Source organism: Helianthus annuus, chromosome 14 (assembly GCF_002127325.2).
Source record: "Helianthus annuus cultivar XRQ/B chromosome 14, HanXRQr2.0-SUNRISE, whole genome shotgun sequence".
Classification (NCBI taxonomy): Eukaryota; Viridiplantae; Streptophyta; class Magnoliopsida; order Asterales; family Asteraceae; genus Helianthus; species Helianthus annuus.
In genome coordinates this window covers 85,165,024-85,188,942 of record NC_035446.2, presented here as the reverse complement: position 1 = coordinate 85,188,942, position 23,919 = coordinate 85,165,024, and the positions used below count along the sequence as shown (strand labels likewise).

Below are 23,919 nucleotides of genomic sequence, written 5' to 3'. Positions count from 1 at the left end.
GGTACTCTTCTTCGCCCTACTCCTCACAACATCCAAAGTGAGGGATAATGATAGATCCACAGCGAATCTATAAGTGGTTGGCTTAGAGGCCTTTACATTCCCCTTTACTTCAGGGGCCAGACCACCAATGAAACGCGCAATGCGTTTGGGCTCAGGAGTGACTAGATATGGCACCAGCCTCGACATAGAATTAAAGCTAGTCACATAGGATCTATAATCCAGATCCTTCATCACTAAGGTGAGGAAATCAGTCTCTATCCTCTCTACCTCATGTTGAGGACAATAAGTGTCCTCCACCAAATCAACAAACTTCTCCCAAGGGAGATTGTACAAGTGAACCTTCCCAGTGGACTGCACTAGAGCTTTCCACCATGTGGGGGCATCGCCCTTAAAAGATTGTGATACAAACATAACCACATCCTCCTTAGCGCATCCGCTGATGTCTATCACAGTCTCCATCTCGTCTAACCATTTCATACAATCAATCGCCCCCTTTTCCCCTGTAAAGTCTCTCGGCTTAAAGGAGACAAAGTACTTGTAGGTACAACCCTTGGTGTACCTAGGAGTCGGCTCGAGGACTACCTGCCTCTTGGGTTCACTACCCTGATTAGATGAGTGCTGAGACTCACTTTCCTTATGAGTATGTGGCTGAGAATGGTTCTTGAATGAGTTTGAGACCGAACAACACTTGGCTCCTTAAACTTAGCATCTACCGCTTGAGAAACTGCCGCGGTGATCATTGCTTGCAGTTCGGCACCAGTGATATTAATCCTGGTGTTGCCTTCTGCAGGATGACTGTTTGCTTCATCCGAGCCAGCCATTTCTGAATACTATAACAAACAAGGATGATATTTAAATTATATATTGATTCATCGCATTGATGATCAGATGGTCATAGTATTATTAAACCATTTAGACCATTTTAAGAAATAGATAAATAATCATAGAATACAATATTCTTTATATTTACTAGACAGGGGGGATAAAATTTTCACAACTGTCAATGTCATAAAAAACATTTTATTTAATATTAGGTTCGTCTCGAAGGACATTTAGATAGCTCAGAAAGCTTGTCACAGGGACGATTAGAACATAATCAATGATCCCTTGGATCAGTGATCTCATAAGGGTCGAACGAAGTTCATCGCCCTTTTCGACAAGAAGTTTATGAATGGAACTTTCATTGTCATTGTTACACATGTGCTCATAAGCATACATCTTTAATGGATGTCTTGGTGTACACATCATATTGATGTTTCTTAGCCATGATTCGTATTGAACATTTAGGCTATATGTAAGTGACTTGGAAAATCCAAGTACATTTTGGAAGCTCGTGTAGTTTCTCGTACCGCACAGCTAGGAATGTTAACATGTTTTAAGACGTTAACAGAGATTTATTGTCTTAAAAAGGTTGTACCATCATGGCCACTTAATATTTTGGCTAGGTTATACCTCTAAGAATTTCTTTGGCAGATCAGTTATAAATTGAAAAGATACAACGTGATGTAAATAAATACATATTTAAAAACCAAAGATAAACTTCATTAAACATGAAACGAGTACAAGTGCCCTAAACGGGTCTTAGAAAAACACAATGCCCACGCAGGGGCTACTGAAAATAGGAAATAAGTCCACGCAGGGACTTTAGTACAGAAAATAAAATAATGTCCTCGCAGGGACTTGATAAAAACAATACAAGAAAATTAAACAATTTCCCTACTTATTCTTGCCCTTAAGAAGGTTTGAAAGGCCCTTCATAAAGCTACCATGCTCCTTCCTGGTTTTTCTAGCTTTCTGCTCAAACCTATCTAACCTCTCCAGGATGTCCTGAGTTTGCTGCTGCTGCTGGGGAGGGGGAGGTTGCTGGTACGGTGGGTATTGATAATCTTGTACCGAGTATCCTGTTGGATAAACTGGAGGGTATGAAGAAGGGTAAAGATGATGGTATTGAGCAGCGGTAAGGTAGGGAACCTGGTTTCCATAGTCTGATGGATATCCCGATGTGTTTTCAAAAGGATTATACCCAGAAGAACCTGGGTAAGTCAGGATAGGGTTGTCGAAACCTATAGGCGGCTGAGGTGGTGCATAAGAAGCTGGCGGAGGATCAATATCCGGTGCCGCGTTCGAGGGCCCACCCATTTGGGGGTCCTCAGGAATAGGAGGGTAAGAACTTGAACCCCGAGGAGAACTAAAACGAGGTCCTCCTCGCACTGACATGTGTGCGTTCCTCCATTGCCTTGGAGGCTCGGGAGGTGGCTGAGGTGGCTGCTGAGGTGGCTCCTCAACAGGAAGTGGTGGAGGTGAAACAGCTTGAAGCTGGGGCTCATCCAAGGGAGGTTGAGTGAGAGAGCTATGGTGCGAAGGAGTAAAGTACCAATCATAGGTGGCCATCTTCTCCTGAAATGAATCGGGCCCACGGTACGGTGATCCCTGAAATGGGGATCCGCTTGATATGCTGATTGGGTAGCCCGGTGTTCTGGTCTGCATCTCCGGATCTGGGTCGACATCCATCTCCATTTCCTGAGAAAAGTGATCCTCAGGTCCTAAAGGGTTGTAACCCAAGAAGTCGTTAACGTAATCATTCGGGTTAAACTGCCCCGGAGAGTAAAGGGAATCCGAATGATGGAAAGAATGTGATTGCAACGAGTGGTACGATTGGTGAGATTTGTGAGAGTGATGGGATTGTTGAGAGTGGTGCAAGTGTTGGGGCTCGTCTGGGATGAGTGGCCCAAAAGATGAGTGGAAAGAAGGTGAAGAGCTTAACGAGACAGAATGTCTCGCCGGCTCAAAGGAATGACCCCACAGATCGTGAGAGTCGGAGCTGGAAAAGGACGCAGACGAAGTGCGTCGGTGTGATGGTCCTGCTGCTGATGGTCCCCCTCACATGGGACCTTTTCCTCTTCCTCTAACTCTGGGAGGCATTGTAGGTGAACTTCCTGTTAAAACAAGAAAACAAAACAAAATAAAATATAAACGGCAAAGGAAAGTTAAGGATAAATCCTAGGTCATTTGCCTAGGCTCGAGAGTCTAAGGAATGTGCTTATTTTGTCATTGAGGTTAAACACAAAAGGCTAGTGTTTAATTCACTCAATGTTGGCTCTGATACCAACCTGTCACACCCCGATATTTCCACATTTTACCGGTGGGCCCGGCGGGGAGTATCGTGACGTAGTTGATATCATCATTGTCAATACACACAAATATATAGCACAGCGGAAGGCTTGGTGAATAAACTATTACAAACCATAATGTCTGAGTGTTTGAGTTTATGAATATACAGACTGGAATGTAATAAGATCCACAGGTGGATCATGAATGTACAAAGAAACAAAAACAATAAACTTCAGGTATCTTATGGATTTGCAAGATCCTCTATGACACCCTATAGCTCCAGCCTATTACGAGAGGTACCTGTCAATCAGCCTTTAAGAAAATACGTCAGTTTACACTGGTAAATACAATTTAACTGGCTCATTTTGAAAACATTTATGAAAATTGAATTTAAGTGCACATGGCACAAACCATTTATAACTTGGGACAATCTTTAATAAAATCTTGTATACAGTTTTACATGTTTGTCATACATGTGGGGCCAGTTTGGAAGCCGGACATGATTAACTGACTCACCACTTATAAAACCCATAGAGGAGTTATCCCCAACTTGTGGGTAAATTTTAATATTTAGCATTTGCATCTATCAGGTGCATGCCTGCACCCCGTGCATAGGTCATGGCCATTAATAACTTAAATGAGCCGAGGATATCCAGGACATGGTTGTTAACCCCCAATGTTTATGTTATCAAAAAATACGGATTAAAACGGGTTATGCAGATTTATTACATCACAATCCGATTAAATAATCTCATACCCGACCAAGCGGTATTATTATAATACCGTATCCCAAGCCCATATAAGGGAAAATAAGTTAAAAGTATTTACCTGATGCTAGCAGTAAAATCCTACAGCTTTTGAAGGCACCTTCAACCGGAAGCTATTTAATCTGTATAGAAGGTTTATTAACCTATTAGGATGCTAACGAGTCTTTAATTATGTCAAGGACTTAGACCAGCTAGCTAGATTAAGCGGAGACCGGGATAGAATGTGGTTTAGACCCGAAAAGCTTGGATACTTGTATAATATGGGTAAACTAAACACATTCTGGAAAATGAGAATTTAATGATAAGGTTAAGCCCGTTTCGGCTATTTTACGTAAACTAGTCATGTAAACCGATCCGAACGCATAAACGCGTAACGGGTAACCAAATAGATTATATACAGGTCTTAATCATTATTATGCTCAAAATATGTTAATATATCAGTAACATATTAACATATATGCCCAAAAAGTAATTTAAATCAAAATAAGTCCCATAAGGGCATTTTCGTAATTTTAATGCCCATAAAAGAGTTTAAATACTAATCTGAGATCCAGGTCTGATTTTATCAGTAAAAGTATGCATTCTTATAAGTTATAAAAGTAGGGTATTTTATATATGTGAAATATATCTTATATAACCAAACTATGCACCGTAGGGGCATTTTGGTAATTTCACATAGGCTTATAAGGTCAAAATAGACTTCTGAGTTTAAAAACTTTGGCTTACTGTATAATTATGTAAATTAGCTTAGAACATCAGTGGATAACAATTTTTATATGCCAAAAATAGTTTTGACCCATAATAGGTGCTAAAAAACGCTAAAAAGTCGGTTTAAAGGGATATTTAGGTTAAAATAGGAAATCTTAGTTTATGATCAATTTATAAAGTTCAAAATATTTTATTTATCATATAAAATCAATAGCAAAAAGTTTGGCATTGAAATGTTATGTAAAACTCATTTTATGCACAAAAAAAGGGTAAAACCGACAATTACCAAAATCAAGTTATAATCCTCTGTTATGATCAGCCTAAAAATAAATAAAAATCTCCAAAAATCCCAAAATAATATTTAACATTAGTAAGTAAAAAGTTTGGTGTCAAAAATTGGGTTTATATAGGCTTAATGCTAATTACGCCATTTAAATAACAAAAAGCTTCTTAATTACGCTATTGAGCATAATTCCCATTCTAGACCTCAAACTGATGTCAAATTTTCGGGACATGTCTAAATATCAGTAGCAAAGGTATTAGTCCATTCACATTGCTAAAAATCTCAGTTGTATGTCAAAAGGGCGTTTATGGTATTATTAAGCATAATCACGATCAAGTGCATATAATTCAAATCATTAGGCATTATGCAATATAACTTCAGAGGGTTATACTACTGAGTAATGTGGTCCTAATGGAAGGTTAAAGCATGGGAGAATTAAGCTTGAACGGGTCAGAACTGAAAGTCAAAGCAAAAGCCAAGCTTTTGTGATTTTCGGTTATAAACTGACCTTAGACTATTAATTGCCGGGTTAGGACTGATAAAACATGTTTTAATATTAATTACCAAGTCATTAGAATGTTAAAATAAAATTTAGAACCTCTGCTTTATTAATTTTAATCATTTGTAAACATTATGTCCAGTTTGACATTTTGTCAAACTACTTTGACCCGACAATTAACTGGCCAAACGAGATAATTAGGAGGTGCCCTTTTAAGGGTTAACCACCTACTCTAAGATGGTTCCATAACCACTTTCAATTTGATTAGTGGCTGGACCATACAAGATTAAAACGAAAGTCAAACTTAAATTACGATAAGTTTGACTTCTAGGTACTTAAGCTAATTAAAGTGACTAAGCAAGTGATTAGGAGCTTACTACAGGTCCAAGCTGTCTTTTCTACACTTCTAAGTCTTCTCCAAGTCCATACAAGCTCTAGAGATAAGTGCTTGAAGATGATTGCAAAAGTGAGTCTTGAACTTATGAACTAAAACTCCTTGAATACTAAGTTGTAACCACTTAGATCATCCACAGCTGTTATGGGAGGCCCTAGGATCACCCCAGGTGTCCTAGTGGTTTGTATATACCGTCCAATAGTCCCTTGTTTTGAAACAAGTCAGTTTGAGTCGGTTTAACAGCTGAAACATACATCTGTCCAAAATTCTGCCCGGCGATGAGCTTACGGACCGTAAGCTAATAGTCTTGCGGACCGTATTCGGTTCTTACGGACCGTAAATCTGAATGCATGCGGTCCATAACTGAACCTGAATTGCATCGTCCAGTTATCTCTTTGCGGACCGTAAGCCTAGGGCCTTACGGTCCGTAACCGATGACCAAAGGACAAAAATTTTTAAAACTATCATACATTTGACCATGCACTTTCATAACCGAATCTTTAACAATAATGTAGCATAATAGTCCATATGGTCAGTCCTGCCCTACTCAAATTACTATGCCATGCATATATGTCTTCTTGGAGTTTATAGAAGTTGGCCAAACATGAAGATTCGTTGTTATTGCACATGGATTCCAAAAATCTTGAATTATTGCATGAACTATCACCAATTAGTCGAAATTTATAATTTCTCCAATAGCCATTCATCAAGGTGTATTATACAATTTATAAAGCTTTTGGGGAAATTTTTAAAAGGTCACTCAAAGGTGTAATTAACATGTTGACACGGTTAATTCCCGTGGCTTTATTATCTTTCGTATACATACACAAATGGCTTCTTATATTCAATTAATCTTTCGATTAAGAATATATCATCCACGTAGTGTCAATCAGAGGCTCAGGTTTAGCATGTTGACATTTTAAGTCCTTCATTAAATTTTCCACATGTTTAAAGCTCAGGACACGTGTCTATACATAATTGGATACGTTTTTACGTGGTGTTACATGAATGAGTCTTAGGGACAGAGTTAGTGTGGGGTACTGATGAGGTTCTGCTGTGCGTCCCACTAGACTCCCTAAATTGCCTATCCACAGCTTTAGATACAGCTGTATCAATCAGTGTACGGAGTTCTTCCCTGGTTATATTAATTATAGTGTTCTCATGGTTTTCCAAGGGATGACTGTTTACTTCTTCCGACCTAGCCATGTAGCTTAAATGCTACGTAAAGAAAAATAATGACAAGGTTTATTTAGAAGCTTATACAGTACTATCATTCTTGATGATTTATTAACCATGGTATTAATAACCATTTTGGTTAATTTGTTAAGTATACATATATTCAGGATCTTTATTATAATCCCTAGTTATAATTTAATAATAGCATAAAGGCCAAGTCGCATGGACAAACTTAATTTATAAGCCAGTATTTTATAGAATCGAGGCATTAAGGCTTGAATCAAAGTTCATTACCTTTTCTTGACAGGGAGTCGTGGACCACCACTGTCTTTAGTCTCAAAGGACATTAATTATGGCCCGTAGGTACTTCATCCTTAATTGATGATTAAATAAATAAGGGAAATTGGAATAATCCAATTTAAGGATGACTTATGTGATTTTATCGAATCACATTTTGCCAAGAATGTTAACATGTTTTCAGATGTTAACAAGTATTTGAATCTTTTGAATAGGTTTTACCATCTTGGCAATGTCTGCAATGACATATATCCTAGGTTTTACCTTTAAGATTCTTTTTAATATTTAACGCAGAACAATCTTAAATTGAGATGTTAATAAGGATCTGAATCTAATTGAGGAACTACCATCTTGGCCCTGTCTTAAAATGACACATGGCTAGGTCTTGTCCTTTTTAGATTTTGTCATTTTATAATAATGATAGATCTTATAAAAGGAATGTTATTTTTCATTTATTTTGTTAGGCCCTAAAGTGTGAGACTGACGCATCAAATTAATACAACAGGCTATGGTTACGAACTGGGATTTACCGGGTTAGTTTATATTAGGTTGTGGACCTTTATAGGTCACTTGGGCCAAGCTTTAGGCCATGTGGGCCAAGCAGGCCCAAGGGGAGCCCATGTAGGGAATTGGGCTTGCCTAGGTATATAAACAAGTTTACAACTTGTTTTAGGGTTGGAAGTTCTTGGAGCCTCTTAGTTACAGAATTCCTACAGAGAGAGAGAGGGAGGCGATTTGGTTGTGAAAGATACTTGTACCAGACGTTTTGCTAATTCATAGTAATAGAACGTGTGCAAGTATTAAAGGTGATTTTGGTGTTCTTGATATTTCATATTTTCGTGTTTTTCTTGAATCTCACCAAGTTTGGATTCCGCACAAACTTGGTGATTGTTTGATATCATTGAAAGATCCGGTTTCACGGGACTTACAAGTGGTATCAGAGCCAAAGAACCTGTTTCTAGGCTCGGTGTGATATCAAAGATTCAAGATTTTCGTTACTTTTGGATTTTTGTTCATCGCGTTCTTCGTGTTCTTGAAGTGTTCATCGGGATTCTATTGAAAACTAGCCATATTTTGATGTTTTGATTATTTTTTTTGTGTTAAAGGATTAATTTTTTTTTTTTAAAAAAAAAACTGATTTGGAAATTCTTTATAATTTTGATAAGTTTTTAATTCCTTGAACAACTTTCCAACTGTTTCCGGAAATAATTGCTTCTAAAAGATATTTTCAAAAGTTCTTTTGGTTGACTCGATCTTGTTTCATAATCGTATTGCGGTTTCGAGCTACAACAGGGAGAAGAAAATAGAGGTCTCGACTCACATCACAAAGTTTCATCCATCTCTTCAAGGTCTCGGTCTCGACCAGTCAATCATTATCACATCTGAGGTCTCGACTCATCTTCACCGACGGTCTCGAGTCATCATCTTCATCATCTGGTCTCGACTTATCTCTTGATCATGGTTTCGACTTAACATCATCTCCTAGGTCTCGACTCCATCTTCATAAGTCGCAATCAATTATCACGCAGAGTTCTCGAGTCATCTGTTCATTAGCATACTGTGTCGCAACCACCAATAACTCAACTGATCTCGAGTCGCAACCGCTGTTCCGACTCGCAACCAACCTTTCCGATTTCAAGTTCCACTGGTTTCACAACATCATTCCGAAGTCGCAATCACGGTCTCGACTCATCTCTTGAGGTATCGACTCATCAAAATTCAGTGTCATCAACTGGTTTCGACTCATCTCCGGTCGCCGGCATCACCTTCGCCGGAGTACCACACCCTAACCACCTTCATCGTTCCTCCTTTCTCCAACTCCGGCTGACAACAATCATCGTTCATATTTTCTTCCTCTCCGGTCACCATCATCGTTCTTCATATCACCGCTTTGACGGCTGAAAGAAAATAGGGTTTTGGGTGTTTTGTTCATACGAGGAAGACATACTGTCGTTTTTTGTTTTTAATATTTTTTAGGTTTTATTAATAATATTAATTATAATAATAATCAAATCATTTAGCAATCATTATTTAATCATTGGTTTTTATAATAATAATAATAATAATAATAATAATAATAATAATAATAATAATAACCATTAGTGTACTTTATTAAAAATATATATTAAAAAAATTAAAAAAACAAAAAAACAAAAAAACAAAAAAAAAGGTTTGTTTGTGATAACAGTTTGACAGGTTTTGAGGTGTGGTTCAGAAAGCGAGCTCGATCACGTGCAAAGGGTTTGAGTTGGCGAGTACACGGGTTCTTGTTTGGTTTGTGTTTTGAGGAGAAGAACAAAAGTATCAACCACGCTGAAATTATGGCATTCATATTTCACAAACCCGTGGTTCAAGAAATGACTATTGAAGATACACTTTCTGTTTTCTGTACTCCTGAGTGTAGACAAAGAGTTGAAGTCTATAGAATACACAACGCTGAGCTAATTCAAGATTATCAAGATGTCAAAAATAAAAACTTTACTTTATCAAAAAACGAAAAACATTATTAAGAAAAGATTGAAGCTCAGCAAAAAGACATCGTCAAACTCAAGGATGATGTAAGTGTGAAATCATCTCAACTCTTATATGTTCAGGAAAAACTGTGCGCTGTGACTAAGGAACTGGAAGATATCAGAGATAGATATCAAATTAATGAGCTCAACATTAAGAAATTTGATTCTTCCGTAAATTAGTCAAAAATTTGTGTGATCAACAGCTTGCGTACAAGGAAAAGAAAGGGCGCGGTTTGGGTTACAATCAGACTCCTCCTCCATATAATGATAATTATACTTATCTGCCAATGACTGAGGAGGAGATGATGAATGAGAGTAAAATGACTTATGGTTCCAAAAACAACAAGTCGTCTTCTCATGACAGACAAGTTGAGAAACAGAAGTCTACTCCGTTAAATTTCGTTTCAAAAGGCTCAATTGATACTAACGTTTCGTCTTCATGTGCAGATGATGTTTCTGAAGTAAAGTGTGGAGATGTTCATGGGAGTGAACCAGTCGTTATTTCAAATATTTCTGAACCTTATTTTGAACCTTATTCTGAACCAACTGAATCTGACATTGCTTTTAGTCGTTCTTTATTTGCGTCGTTTTCTGCTTATGTTTCGTCTTGTGAGCCTGTTGTTTTGGGCAAAACTGATGATGTTTGTGTTGATAATTTGAACAATAAGTGTGGTGATGATTGTTTTTCAGCTAATGTGTGTGATCCTAACGTTTCTAATGTTTCAGTTGATGACAGTGTTACAGGTGAGGTCCCTCAGGACACATTCAGTGAAACCACTGAAACTCCTTCTCAAGAGTATCCTGATTCCTCTTCTGAATCTGTCTCAGTGGGTGTCCCTAATGTTGAATCTAGTGGGACCCTATTGGAAACCGTAGCTGAAAGTAAACCACAAGTAGATTCACATGATACGTGCGTTGATGAAACACGTGTTGATGAAACTTCTACATCTTTTGAAATTAAAACTGAACCAGATTTTGAAACAGAAGAGGTGGTCACATTGAATGAAAGGTCACAAGAAAATGTTTCTGATAAGGGAATTAAAACAGAAACTGAATCGTCTTTTCAAAATGATCCTGATAAAATTATAAAAGACGAAAAACATCATCTGTCTGAATCTCATGCCTCTACTAGTTCTGATCAACAGGTACAGAAAGAATCAGAAAAGGCACATGGAACACAAGCAAAGCAACCTAAGCAAGCTCAGTTATCTAGACCCATCAGATCAGCAACTGTTGCTAGCACTCCGAATCTCCATACATTGAAGCGACAGACTTGTTTCAACTGTGGAATTCCTGGACACATTGCTAGAAATTGTGTTCATCATCCAAATGTGCAACAAAATGCCAATACACGCTCTTGTGCTGATGTTTGTGAGCCGGTTCACAAAAAGCAAAATGAGCCAAAACGAGCAGATCAAAGTCGGGGGTTTACGAAGTCTGCTTATCAAGGACAATCACGATCTCATAAGGCTCGTGACAAGGTGATTGAAAGCTCCAATAAGGGAGAAAAGACGAAGAATGGTGCTCAGAGCAACAAGACTTCTGCAAACAACAAATACAAGCACCCAAATTCGTCTTCGTTTAAGAGAAATGTGCAGGCTTATCCAACGCAAAAAGGACCGGTTTGTCCTTCAGGACCTGCTAGAGCAAATCAAGCTGCTCAAAATGTCTTTCCGATGAAAAGACAAACTTGCTACAATTGTGGCATTGTGGGTCATATTGCAAGAAACCGCACACATCGTCCCTATATACCCTATCATGTGCAAAATCAGAGGGTTATACCAAAGGGTAACTACCATTCCAAGCCAATGAAGGTTTCTTCACCTAAGGCAATGAAGAATGTGAATCCCAAGGTTAAACCTTCTGATGGGGATTGGAATGCTGCTAAAGCAAAAAAGAAAACAAGCTTTGAAACCTATACAAATTTCGAAAAAATAACAAGGTTGATAAGCCAACTGTTTTGCCAAAGGCCTCTAAGAAACTAGAAAAGCCTAAACAAATTTGGAGAGCAAAACAAAAAGCAGCTACATCTCCAATCCTTGAAACAAAAGGGGACTTGTGTTTAAAAGAAGTGTCTTATTTTGATGCTTCAGGAAATCCCAGGACCACGATGGCCTGGGTACCCATGTCTTACTAATCTTCTTAATTTTCAGGAACAACCAAGGAGGAGCTGTTGACAATCTCTGGAATGTTGATAGCGGTTGTTCCAGAGATAAAAACGGGTAATATTTCACTGTTGCAAAAAGTTCAAATTTTTTTTTTTTTACAGATGATATGTTTCCTTTGGAGGAGATGAGGGAAGTAAGAAAAGATCAGCAAAAGGTACCGTTTAAATTCAGTACTTTGATTTGAATATTGATTAGTCTTTAATCTGATGATAGAACGGTTAAACAAAAATATTTTCCTCTTTTCTTAGTTTATAACCTTGTATAGAAAGTGTCCTTTCTCTTGTAAATGGTAAATTTGCGCAAAAATACAAGATTTATGCACAAATTTAGGGGGAGAGAGAGACATATATAGAGTTTAGGGGGAGAAAATGAGAAAAATACAAAAACATTAGAAAAATGAAAAAGCCAAAAAGTAAAATTGCATGATATGGGAAGTGAAATAAATGTTCGTGTTAAAGGGTTTGACTAACACATGTAAGGTGCCATAGCTGAAAAGACTAGGATCTACTGCGATATGTCGATAGGCTTGACGCTCAACATGATAAAAGATACTAAGTGATATAAACATAACGAACTATGTACCATGTGGGTAACATACCAACGGCGTATGATTTTATGGTCTTAAATCTTGCGTTGACAGATAGCCAACATCTGAGGTTTCGGGTCTTTATATTGTTGAATCATCCGGGGATATCTTGGTTGTCCTTCTGTTTAGAACTAAAATTGTACATGACCCCAGGAAAGAAAGTCACTTGGAATTAGCTCATTTCTATTTGAATGTCTGTATGTTGTCCCGATACACACAATTTTGATCTGATTCTGAAATCTTCTCTGAAAAAAGTCGTGTACCTCCTCTGCTGCATCCAGATACATGCTGACCTGGAGGTGCTAGGCAACGACAGCTTCTGCTGCATCCAGATACATGCTGACCTAGCTGTACGTTGTCGCGCTATAGATCTAATACACCCGAAAGAGGCCCTCTAGTGCCCAAAAGAAACCCAAGAAACCTATATCAAATTGAGAAAAACTCATTTGATCTGTATATTATACCATCTCTGCAAAAGATCTATTCTGTTCTCTTCTCAACCTATTCCCAGTTAAGATTTCAGAAATCTGGATTGGACTTGTGAAATATGTGGTAGGGAAGATACTTGCATGATAGAGTGTGCTGTTTACATTTCCAGGATTTGATTAGTATTTATTTGGGTGTTCATTGTTAAGAAATCAAAACATGATAAAACATATTATATGCAGACCTAGACACAGTCAGGATATCTTAAAGGATGACATCAGTATATTCACCTGTTACGATGAATCGTTGTGCTTACCTTAATCGTGGGGGTATGCCTTGGAATGGGACACACGGGTATAATAGTATAACATTACCTTAAGCATATCACGAAGTTGAAAAATTGAAAGTTGAGCGTTAAAGTTTAAGTGGACAACCATATCGGCAATCGCATAGACCAGTTTGATTACGCTCATACTGAAAAGTGTTCCTTAGTCTGCCTGAGAACGAATTTTGATCCCATTGCAATTGTAATTGTATATTATGGTAGTTGTTTATATTTTGATTTTTATTTGTTTTTAGTTCTTAAAAAATTAAAAAAAAATAAAAAATTCAAAAATCCAAAAATAGTGTCTTGCTTTTCCATAAAACCAAAAATCCAAAAATAGAGTGCTTATTTGTTTTTCTTAAAATTAAAAAAAATATAACCGTTCTTGAAGATTTGTCTGATCATCAAAAGTTAAAAGAATTTAAATTGTGAAATTTTATGTACCTAGTGTTCATATGGTACTCTCCCTGTTGCATAAGAAATGTTTGCTTATGAGTTTGTGAGCATGTGCAGAACTTGATTTCAATCAAGAACAGGGGTTGATGAAGATAGAGATGTTGTTAGTTGCTGAAGAAGCCCAAAGCATCACAACAACAAGATGTACTTGAGTCAGAAGAACCGGATACGAGACGCCGTCTGACAGTGAAAGTACATTTGAAGAAGTACCGTGAACTTGCTTGAAAGACAAAGATTGAAGAAGAAAAGAGCTGCTGAGAATCCTCCTCTCACATTCTTTTTAACAAAGACTTTCAAGAAGATGCTGATCAAGATCCTGATATGAAGCTAACCACAAGAGCTGAAGAAAGAGACCCAGTGTTGAGAGTTCAGAAGTCAAGAACTTCCACAACATCTGCAGCATAGTGATGACCATAGACGACGTTGAAGACGTTCCAGAATTCATGTTACGAAGACAATTTGATGGCATCAGTCTAGGGGGAGATTGTTAGGCCCTAAAATGTGAGACTGACGCATCAAATTAATACAACGGGCTATGGTTACGAACTGGGATTTACCGGGTTAGTTTATATTAGGTTGTGGACCTTTATAGGTCACTTGGGCCAAGCTTTAGGCCATGTGGGCCAAGCAGGCCCAAGGGGAGCCCATGTAGGGAATTGGGCTTGCCTAGGTATATAAACAAGTTTACAACTTGTTTTAGGGTTGGAAGTTCTTGGAGCCTCTTAGTTACAGAATTCCTACAGAGAGAGAGGGAGGCGATTTGGTTGTGAAAGATACTTGTACCAGACGTTTTGCTAATTCATAGTAATAGAACGTGTGCAAGTATTAAAGGTGATTTTGGTGTTCTTGATATTTCATATTTTCGTGTTTTTCTTGAATCTCACCAAGTTTGGATTCCGCACAAACTTGGTGATTGTTTGATATCATTGAAAGATCCGGTTTCACGGGACTTACAAATTTCATATTTTATGTTTATGCATATAATTAACAAAAATGAAAATTTAAATAAACCATTCCACTACAAAATTTAAACAAGTACGGGTTTGCCCTAAATGGGACTTCTACTGAAATAACATGCCCGCGCAGGGGCTAAACAGAAAGACATGCCCACGCAGGGGCTGAATACAGAAAGACATGCCCACGCAGGGGCTGATTACAGAAACAAATGTCCACGCAGGGACTTGATTACAACATAAATAAATAAATAAACAAGGATCTTCAAAAATCCCTTCTCTTGGTCTTCCCCTTGATTAGGCTTGCCAAACCTTTAAAGAAGGCTTGGTTGTTCCTGCGCTCTGCTTGAACTTCCCGCTCTACCTGACTCAACCTATCGAGAACCTCCTGTTGTCGCTATGGTGGTATCAATTGCAGCTGCGGCGGCTGTTGATGTGGAGGTTGAGGAGGTGGCGGTTGTTGGTACCCATAGGCTGGGTATCCAACTCCCCAGGGAGCTCCATAAGGCCCCTCAAGGTGGGGAACATTGTAATCCCATTCTGCCTGGTATGGGTCAACCTCAACATAATTGTAGTTGGTGTGGGCTGGCTGCTCAAATGGGTTGTACGCCGCTGAACCGGTGTATGCAGGAATTGGGTTACCAAAACCCAACGGTGATGGCGCGACAGGCGCAGAGTCTACTTCCGAGACGGGGTTTGAAGGCCCACCCATCTGCGGGTCTTCATGGAGTGGCGGGTAATGGCTGCCACTTGAAGGTTGAGGGGTGCTGATACGCACTCCTCCTCGCACGGACATTCGTGCGTTTGATCTTCGTCGCCTCGGTGGCTCCAGAGGCGGCTGCTGAACTGGTGGTGGTGGCGGTGGAGTGACCGCGACAAAACGAGAATCCTCGGAGGGATCCTGCTGCTGCTGCTGATGGGGCGAGGAGTGGTAAGAAGGTGTAAATACCCAATCATATTGGGCGAACCTCGCCTGGTAACTGTCTGGACCACGGTACGGTGATCCATGGAAAGATGACCCATCAGAGATCTCGATGGGGTGCGTAAGGGTCCCGGTTGGAGGCTCGGTGGGATCCGTGTCTTCGTCCATGTCCATTGCATGGTCGCCAGAAAAGTGGTCTTCAGGTCCTAGTGGGTTAAAACCCACTGGTTCTTCAATGTAGTTTACCGGGTTGAACCGGCTTTGGAAGACAGGTGTCGGGTCACCAAAAGAATGGTGAGAGTTGGATCTTTGAAGAGGGATGAAAGAAGGTTGTGGGTTGTGGGGCTCATTTTCAGATTGAGGCCCGAAAGAGTGGTGATAGGATGGTGACGAACTTAGCGAGACGGATCGCCTCGCTGGCTCTATATATGTCCTGCAATGCTCCTGAGGACTGGTACTCATTGTGATTGATGGGGTTCGTCTGTGTGATGGCCCGGCTTCATGGTCGTGGCCTGTGATTGGTGCCTTTCCGCTTCCCCTCCTGAATCTTGGTGGCATGATTGATCCTGTCAACATAAATAATGATAACAACAAAAGAAAAATATATAAAGGACAAAAATAAAACAAATCAGGATTTGTCCTAAGTTCTTTGTCTAGACTCGAAGATCGAGGAATGTGCAATTGTGTAACTGAGATTAAACACAAAAAGGCTAGTGTTTAATTCACTCAGTGTTGGCTCTGATGCCAACCTGTCACACCCCGATATATCCACGTATTACCGGTGGGCCCGGTGGGGAGTATCGTGACGTAGTTGATATCATCATAGTCAAACAACACAATTTAAATGCACAACGGAAGCAAAAGATGAATCACATTACAAACCGAATAAATAATAATTCCAAAGTATTACAACGGGACTGTAAAGGATCCACAGGCAGCTCAAAAGATAAAAAGATCATTGTTCATTAGACTTTAACATCTAAAGTTTGCAAGACTTGATTAATGATGCCAGGAGTAGCCAGCCTATTTCGTCTAGTACCTGCACTTAGCCTTTTTGGAAAATACGTTAGTTTACACTGGTAAATACAATTAACTGACTCATTTTGAAAAGAGTTTAAGAAAATTAGTTTGAATGCACAAGGCACAAAATATCTTTTATAACTTGGGACAATTATTTAAAAATAATCTTGTATACAGTTTTACTTATTTGTCGTCCATTAGTACCGGTTAGAAGAGCTGGTTAAGATTAATTGACACGCCACAGGTATAATGCCCACAATGTTTATTCCTTTAAGTGGATTACCAGTTTTTATATATGCAACTGCCAAGTGTATGCCTACACCCCGTGCTTAGGTCGTGGCCATTTCTTTTAATGATGCCAAGGATATCCGGGACATGGTCATTTAACCCCCAAAGGCCATACACCAATTAATACAGATTAAAATGGGTTATGTAAATACATTAATCACAATACGATTTAAATGACTACACACCCGACCAAGCGGTATTATTATAATACCGTATCCCAAGCCCGTATAGGGAAAATAAGTTAAGAGTATTTACCTGAGCAAGTATAATTCACAAACAGCAAATGCAGGTAGCTTTTACCGGGCTCCTAATCTGGAACGAAGGTTTTTAATAACCTATTAGAATCCTAACGGGTCTTTAGTTAAGCCTAAACTTAGACCGGTTAGTTTTAAAAGAAGATACGGTTCAAAACGCAAGATTAAGCGAAGACCGGATTAGAATGTGGTTTAGACCCGACAAGCTTAGATACTTGTTTAATATGGGTAAACTAAACACATTCTGGATTTTGAGATAAAAATGATAAGGTTTGACCCGTTTCGGCTAATTTATGCAAACTAGTTACATAAACCGATCCGAACGCGAAAAGTGCGTAACGGGTAACCAAATGAGTCATGAACAGGTTTCCTAAGTTAATATGCCTTAAATTTGTTGTGATATCAGTAGGATACCTTACATTATGCCCAAAATGAATTTAAACTCAATTTATACCCCATAGGGGTATTTTGGTCATTTTAAAGCTTATAAAAGAGATTAATTATAAATCTGAGTTTCAGGTCTGATATAATCAGTAAAAATATTCATTTTTATAAATCATATCAGTAGGGTATCACATATATGTGAAATTTATCTTTTATAACCAAACTATGCACCGTAGGGCATTTTGGTAATTTCACATAAGCTTAAAAGGTAAAAATTTACATTCTGAGTTCAAAACTTTTGCTTACTATTTAATTATGAAAATTTACTTAAAAGGCGATTTTAAGCGATTTCCAGGTTTTATAAGAAAAGCTGATATTTTTATCATTCCAGAAAGCTTAAAATGTTTTATTTATCATATAAAATCAGTAGCAAAAAGTTTGGTATCAAAATGTTTTGTAAAACTCATTTTATGGCCAAAAGGGCAAAACCGACAATTACCGGATCAAAGCTAGAACTCTAAGTTATGCTCTGCCTAAAAATAAATAAAAATCTTCAAAAATCCCAAAATATTATTTTATATCAGTAGTAAAGAGTTTGGTATAAAAATTTGGGTTTAAAAAGGCTTTATGCTAATTACGCTGTTTAATTAATAAAAAGCTTTCTAATTACGCTATTGAGTATAACTCCTAATCTAGACCTCAAACTGATGTGAAAATTTAGGGACATGTTTATATTTCAGTAATGAAGGTTTCTATTCTTTTACATTTTCAAAAATATCATTTTAGGGTCAAAAGGGCATAGTGGTCAACAATTAAGCATATAACGGAAACATGCAAATGAATCGGATAACTAATGAACCAAGTTGTATAATCACAGAGGGTTATACTAACATGTAACCTGGTCCTAATAAAGCTCTAAGGCATTTCTAAACTATGCTCTAATGGGTCAGAACTGAAAGTCAAAGCAAAAGTCCGCTTATGCGACTTTCGGTCCCGAACCGAGCTTAAACTGAAAATTGTCGGGTTGAACATGTTTAGACATGTTCTTACATTAATTACCAAGTTGTATGAGTGATAAAACAGGTTGCATGGCTTCTACGTTGTTAATTATGTGTTTATGGGAAAATAAGCTTTCTGTTGACTTTTTATAATTAGCTTTGACCCGACAATTAACCTAGTTAGAGTGGGAATCAGAGAGTACCCTTTTAAGGGTTTATTACCCACCTAATTACCAACTCAAAGCAATTCTTAATTCGAGAATTGACTGGACCATTAATGATTAATCACTAAGTCAAACCTTAATTACGACGGTTTGACTTTAGGCCATTTAACTAAGTAAAACTGAATTAAGAAAGGTTAAGGACACTTACAATAGTCCTATGCACGACTAATGACTTCTAGAAAGTGGTCTTGAGCTCCAGGGATCTTCAGAAGTGAAGTTGTGAGAGTTTTCAAGTGAGCAAGTGAATTGTTACAACTTGGGAGTTCTTATATAGTGAATTTAATTCATCAGGATGATGCCAAGCAATTCTACAGGTGTTATATGATGCTTACAAGTGCCCCCTATGCATGAAATACCATTGGAGGAGTCCCTGTTATATAAAACAAGCTTCATAAGTCGGTTAAACAGGCAGAACTGGCAGCTGTGCATGTTTTCTTCGCTGCAGACTGTCACACGGCCCGCGTAAGACCCACACATGGTCTACGCGGCCGGTATGAGTGGCCAGAACAAGTTAAATAAGTTTCAACAATTGCATTTCAGCCCCTGGTCCTTTTAAACGTGGTTTTAACTTTATTTCTTGCATTTCCAACCCTTTAACTTGACTTTTAAGGGCTTCAAGACATAACCAAACACCGTTAAGTCCTCGGTTAACTTTATGATCACCCGAAAAGCCTTAAATTTCAACGTTGACGCTTTTAACCCCTCCTATACGAATGTTATCATAACTTTCTCATACTTTATCGAAACCTTGTGAAATTTTTATCACTTATTCTAGTGAGCATAATTAATCGTTACAAAACTTTGGGTTCGCTAAAAGGTCACTCAGAGGTATAAATTAACATGTTGACACATTTAACCCCTGTAGTTTGTAATCTCTCACTTTCTTCCACATTTGGCCTCGTATGATCCATAATTCATTCGTTTAAGGGTATAAACATCGTGTAGGGTTATTGAAAGGTACATTTATCCATTGTTGACACTTTGAATCCTTTTACACACATAGATTCCTTGTTTGTCAACTTTAGTCCCTCTAACTTAATTCTTTACACGTTTAAAGTCCATGACACGTGTCGATATAATATTGGACATGAATTTTCGAGGTGTTACACTTACCCTTGCTGACATCAATAGCTTGATCTACTGATACTTCAATATCATCACTAACATCGATGGGCTCTGAACCAGATGGCTGATCAGCACCTTTCAGATAACGTTTTGAACGACGAACGAAAGCCTTGGAACCCGTAGCCTTGGTAAAACCCTTGACATTGGGGACACTTACATATCCATAACCCTCGAACCTATAATCGGAACCCCTAACAACCGCATCCTCGCCTGGAGCAGCAGCAGCATCATCAAAGGCAACGTCAGAAGTGTCATCACTTTTGATAAAATCAAGTGCAGACATGACTGCAAAACAAACAAAAAAAACATATCCGAAAGCAGGAAATGGGAACATAACAGCACACGAAGAATAAATGCATACCCTTCCCATCTCTCAAAAGCACCGGGTCTCGATGACGTTTTTCCCACAACTTAGTGAGACCCAGTAACACCAACAAATGCTCGGGAAAGGGACGAAGCCTTGAAGGGCACTCCCTAAGAGTTTCTAAAAAACGAGCATTTATATCAGAAGCAGAAGGCTCAGGCTCATTCAAAACGGCATCAGGGTGCCTCCAAACAAGTTTAAATGGAACAATTTTCCTCGGGCACCGAAAAAAACCGGTCCTTCCAGACACCAAGGGTAGAAACCACAGACGAAATCAAGCAAGTGTCAACTTGAGTGGTCTCGAAGGCAAACCAGTCACCATTCTTAGCCAATCGGAAAAAACGGCGGAACGATAAAAGAGTTGGGTCATACCCGGAAGCCCGACACAAAATTTCAAAGTGTAAACCATAGCCATGCCAAGGGGGTGAATCTGACCAAAAGATATGCGGTAATACTCCAAGATATTCAAAACAAAGATTGAAAACGGGTGAAGAAGGTTAGAAAACTCGAAATGGCGACAGTATAGGGCAACGGAATCAGGGGGACATCTATCGATTGAAACGTCACAAGCCGGTGCCACCGGTTTAAACTCCGTCCCTATTCCCTACTCCAAACAAAACAAATCGACTTCCTCTTGAGTCATTCGAGAAAACGATTTTTCTAAATCCTTACGGGAACCCATGATAATAGAAAAGGAGAAGAAAATAAGCAATCGGAACTAACCTGATCCAAAAAGGGGAAAACTTGAAAGAGAGCAAATGATGTTCTTCTGTAAAATGTATGTAAATTAATGAGTTAGAAAATAATATAATTAAAGGGAAGAATTAAAATCGCCGCCTGACAGAAAGAAAAACTGCCACAAGTCATATCAACTATCTTGTCAAAATTCAAAATTCAAAAAGCTCAACCTTTTTCAACCCTTCAAGCCTCGAAGCCTTGAAGCGTTTAAGCAAAACAAATACATGTGTAAAAGTCAGAAGTCTTTGAGCTCATTTCCCAAAAACCTCTGACTTGGGGGGCTGATGACGGGGGTAGCCCAAGACCAAATAAAATGACTTAAATACATGAATGCTCTAAAGGTTAAAAGGTTCGAAGGTTGAAAAACCTGGGAGTTTGGATAAAACAGTACGTGAACAGTAGAGGGTCACATCTCTGATTGCTTCACCAAACTCCCCAGCCACAAAAGTAGCACGAGTCCACAGAGCACAGCCTTTTATCCGCAGATCAAAAGGCTTCCACCCCAAAAAGGGTAAGTCCCCCACTGCAAGCAGATTCACTAGTCAACAGCTTCCTCTTTGAGCTAATGCTTTCCCTATAAATGGGACACTTCATTAAGTGTAGAGGACATTCTAAGATCAGCTCTGATTCCTGAAATCTCTGATCATAGTTCTTGAGTACTTGCTTCATGCAAGTCACTTTTTTTCACGTTCAACATACACATTCCTTTTGCTCATACACCCGAAACTGAACACACTTCAGTGGAGGATCTCGAGCAAACAACAAAATTTAACTAGTGAACCTCTCTCCACGTCTTGCAAACGTGGGGGGACCTCACAACCTGCGTTAGGCAAAGTTGAACCCTTTAACCCTTTTATCTAACCAACCCAGCTACTATCCTTGTTCTATTATTTGTTCCATCAACATTAATAAAGTGTTTTTGGGAGAAGCCACTGCTACTACAGTGTATATCAAAAAAAAAAATTATCACCCACGAGAATTGTTAATTAACAAAATTCATACGAATTATGGTTAAAACCATAAAAACCTTGTGTTCAACATCTTAACGTATTTGGGTGTGTAGCTTATGTATAAATACCAAAGCAACACCTAAAGAAATTCGATCCAAAAACTCATAAATAAGAGTTCATAGGTTATTCACTAAATTTGATAGCGCAAGAGTTGTATGATTCAAGTGCCAGTGACGACTCTCTAAGTCATGAACCAAGTGTAGGGTGAACTGATGAATATCTAAGTCCAAGTGTTGAAGAATGAGTGGAGTCACCAACACCCAATCATAGAAATAAAAATTTAAGTCACACACTAGAAAGCAAAACACCAAAGGTACATTCTCTAGCAGATGTTTATAATCATAGTACTCCTGTGGATGACCATCAATCCTAGTGCGACGGATCTTGTACTTTTATATATGGGGCATAAGTTTTAAAGAAAAAAAAATAAGGGGGGGATTCAATACATAGAAAGTTTTTGGTAAAATTTACACTTCGGAGCGAAAAAACAGGAGGGCTCCCCTAGCCCTAACTAAGATCCTGCATTGATCAAGCCTGCCAATTTGAACTTTCTACCACGAAACCATCCTATTTTGAGGAAGAGGTGGCTCACAAGGAATGGATAGATGCCTAAGTAGCACTGGAACGGGTACGGGATCGGGGTACGGGGATGATACGGGAACGAGGAACGGCAAAACTCAAAATTTCAAGATACGGGTACGGCAATAAAAAATATATAAAAAATAAAATTTCATTAAACAAATTCCAAAAATACTACATCTTCCAAAGGTAATTAATTATCAATAATCAAATCATTTTCAAATTCCGGTTCATCTAGTGAGAGATCGGCAATCGATAGAGAATTAGAAATGATGTGACTTGAGAGTTTAGAGATTAGAGAAGCCGAATATGATAGGTCTATTTTTTTAATGGCCGGTTGTGGAATTTGAAAGGGTAAAAACCCTAAAAATAAATGGAAACGGGCTGGATACTTCTACCAGATACGTCCCCGACATTGGAAACGTTTAGGAAACGTCCCCGACGAGTACCCATGGTGTGTCCGTCCCCGACAAGTACCCGAGACGGGTACGACCACATAAATGGAATCCCCGTGCTACATAGATAGATGCTATGGAGTTTGAATTGCAAGTTTTAAGGAGTCATTATACTTGGTCTCAACCTGAAGGGAAACGGGCTATTGGACTGAAGTGGGTGTATAAGCAAAAGCTCATGGCTAAGGGGGGACGGGCACCACGTGATGGCACCTCCACCACGCGTGGATCCATCACGCACACCGCCGCCGGTGGTTTTGAAAATGCGTCAATCTTAAAACGCGTCATTTTTTTCACGCGTTATATTTTGACAAACCCTGAACAAAACTCAATCCCGACTAATGTTCGACGAACGTGATGTTGACCGGAGGTGATTGACGGAGATGAAGAATGGTGATGTAGTTGCTGCGGAGGAGCGGTGAGATGGTTAATGGTGGTGAGTGACAGTGGTCGTAGACGGTGGGTGATGAACGGTGAGGATGGTGATGTTGTGGTGGACGTCGGACATCGGAGGTACGGTGGTCGGAAGTGGTGATGAACGGAGATCACAGGTTGATGATGAAGATCGTCGGAGATGTTTGGTGGATGGAGTACTATCGACGTAAAGCTGTTGGTGATTCGGAACGGTGAAATCTTTTGTGTTCGGAGTGTAGTAGCAGTTTAAAGATGGAGGATGAACGGTAGTGTTTTTATTGTTAAATTAATTTAAAACAAAAAAAAAAAGGTTGTGAGTGATGGAATTCTATCACAAGTGATGGTCATTTCCACTAAAATCCATCACTGGTGATGGAATAAAGTTTGATGATATGGTGGGACTTGATTGGAAGTTGTGAGTGATGAGTGATGGGCGCCCCTACCCCCTAATGGTGTAGTTCAAAAGTACAAGGCATGCGTAGTTG

General features: G+C 38.9%; 1 protein-coding gene across 1 annotated transcript; it reads right to left on the bottom strand.

Annotated features, from left to right (window-relative positions):
• Positions 1-1,716: 1,716 nt before the first annotated feature.
• Positions 1,717-2,517, bottom strand: LOC110906843 (calcium-binding protein P-like). The gene has a single exon (XM_022151914.1). It carries the CDS (start codon positions 2,515-2,517, stop codon positions 1,717-1,719), a length of 801 nt encoding a protein of 266 aa, XP_022007606.1.
• Between the last annotated feature and the right edge of the window lie 21,402 nt (positions 2,518-23,919).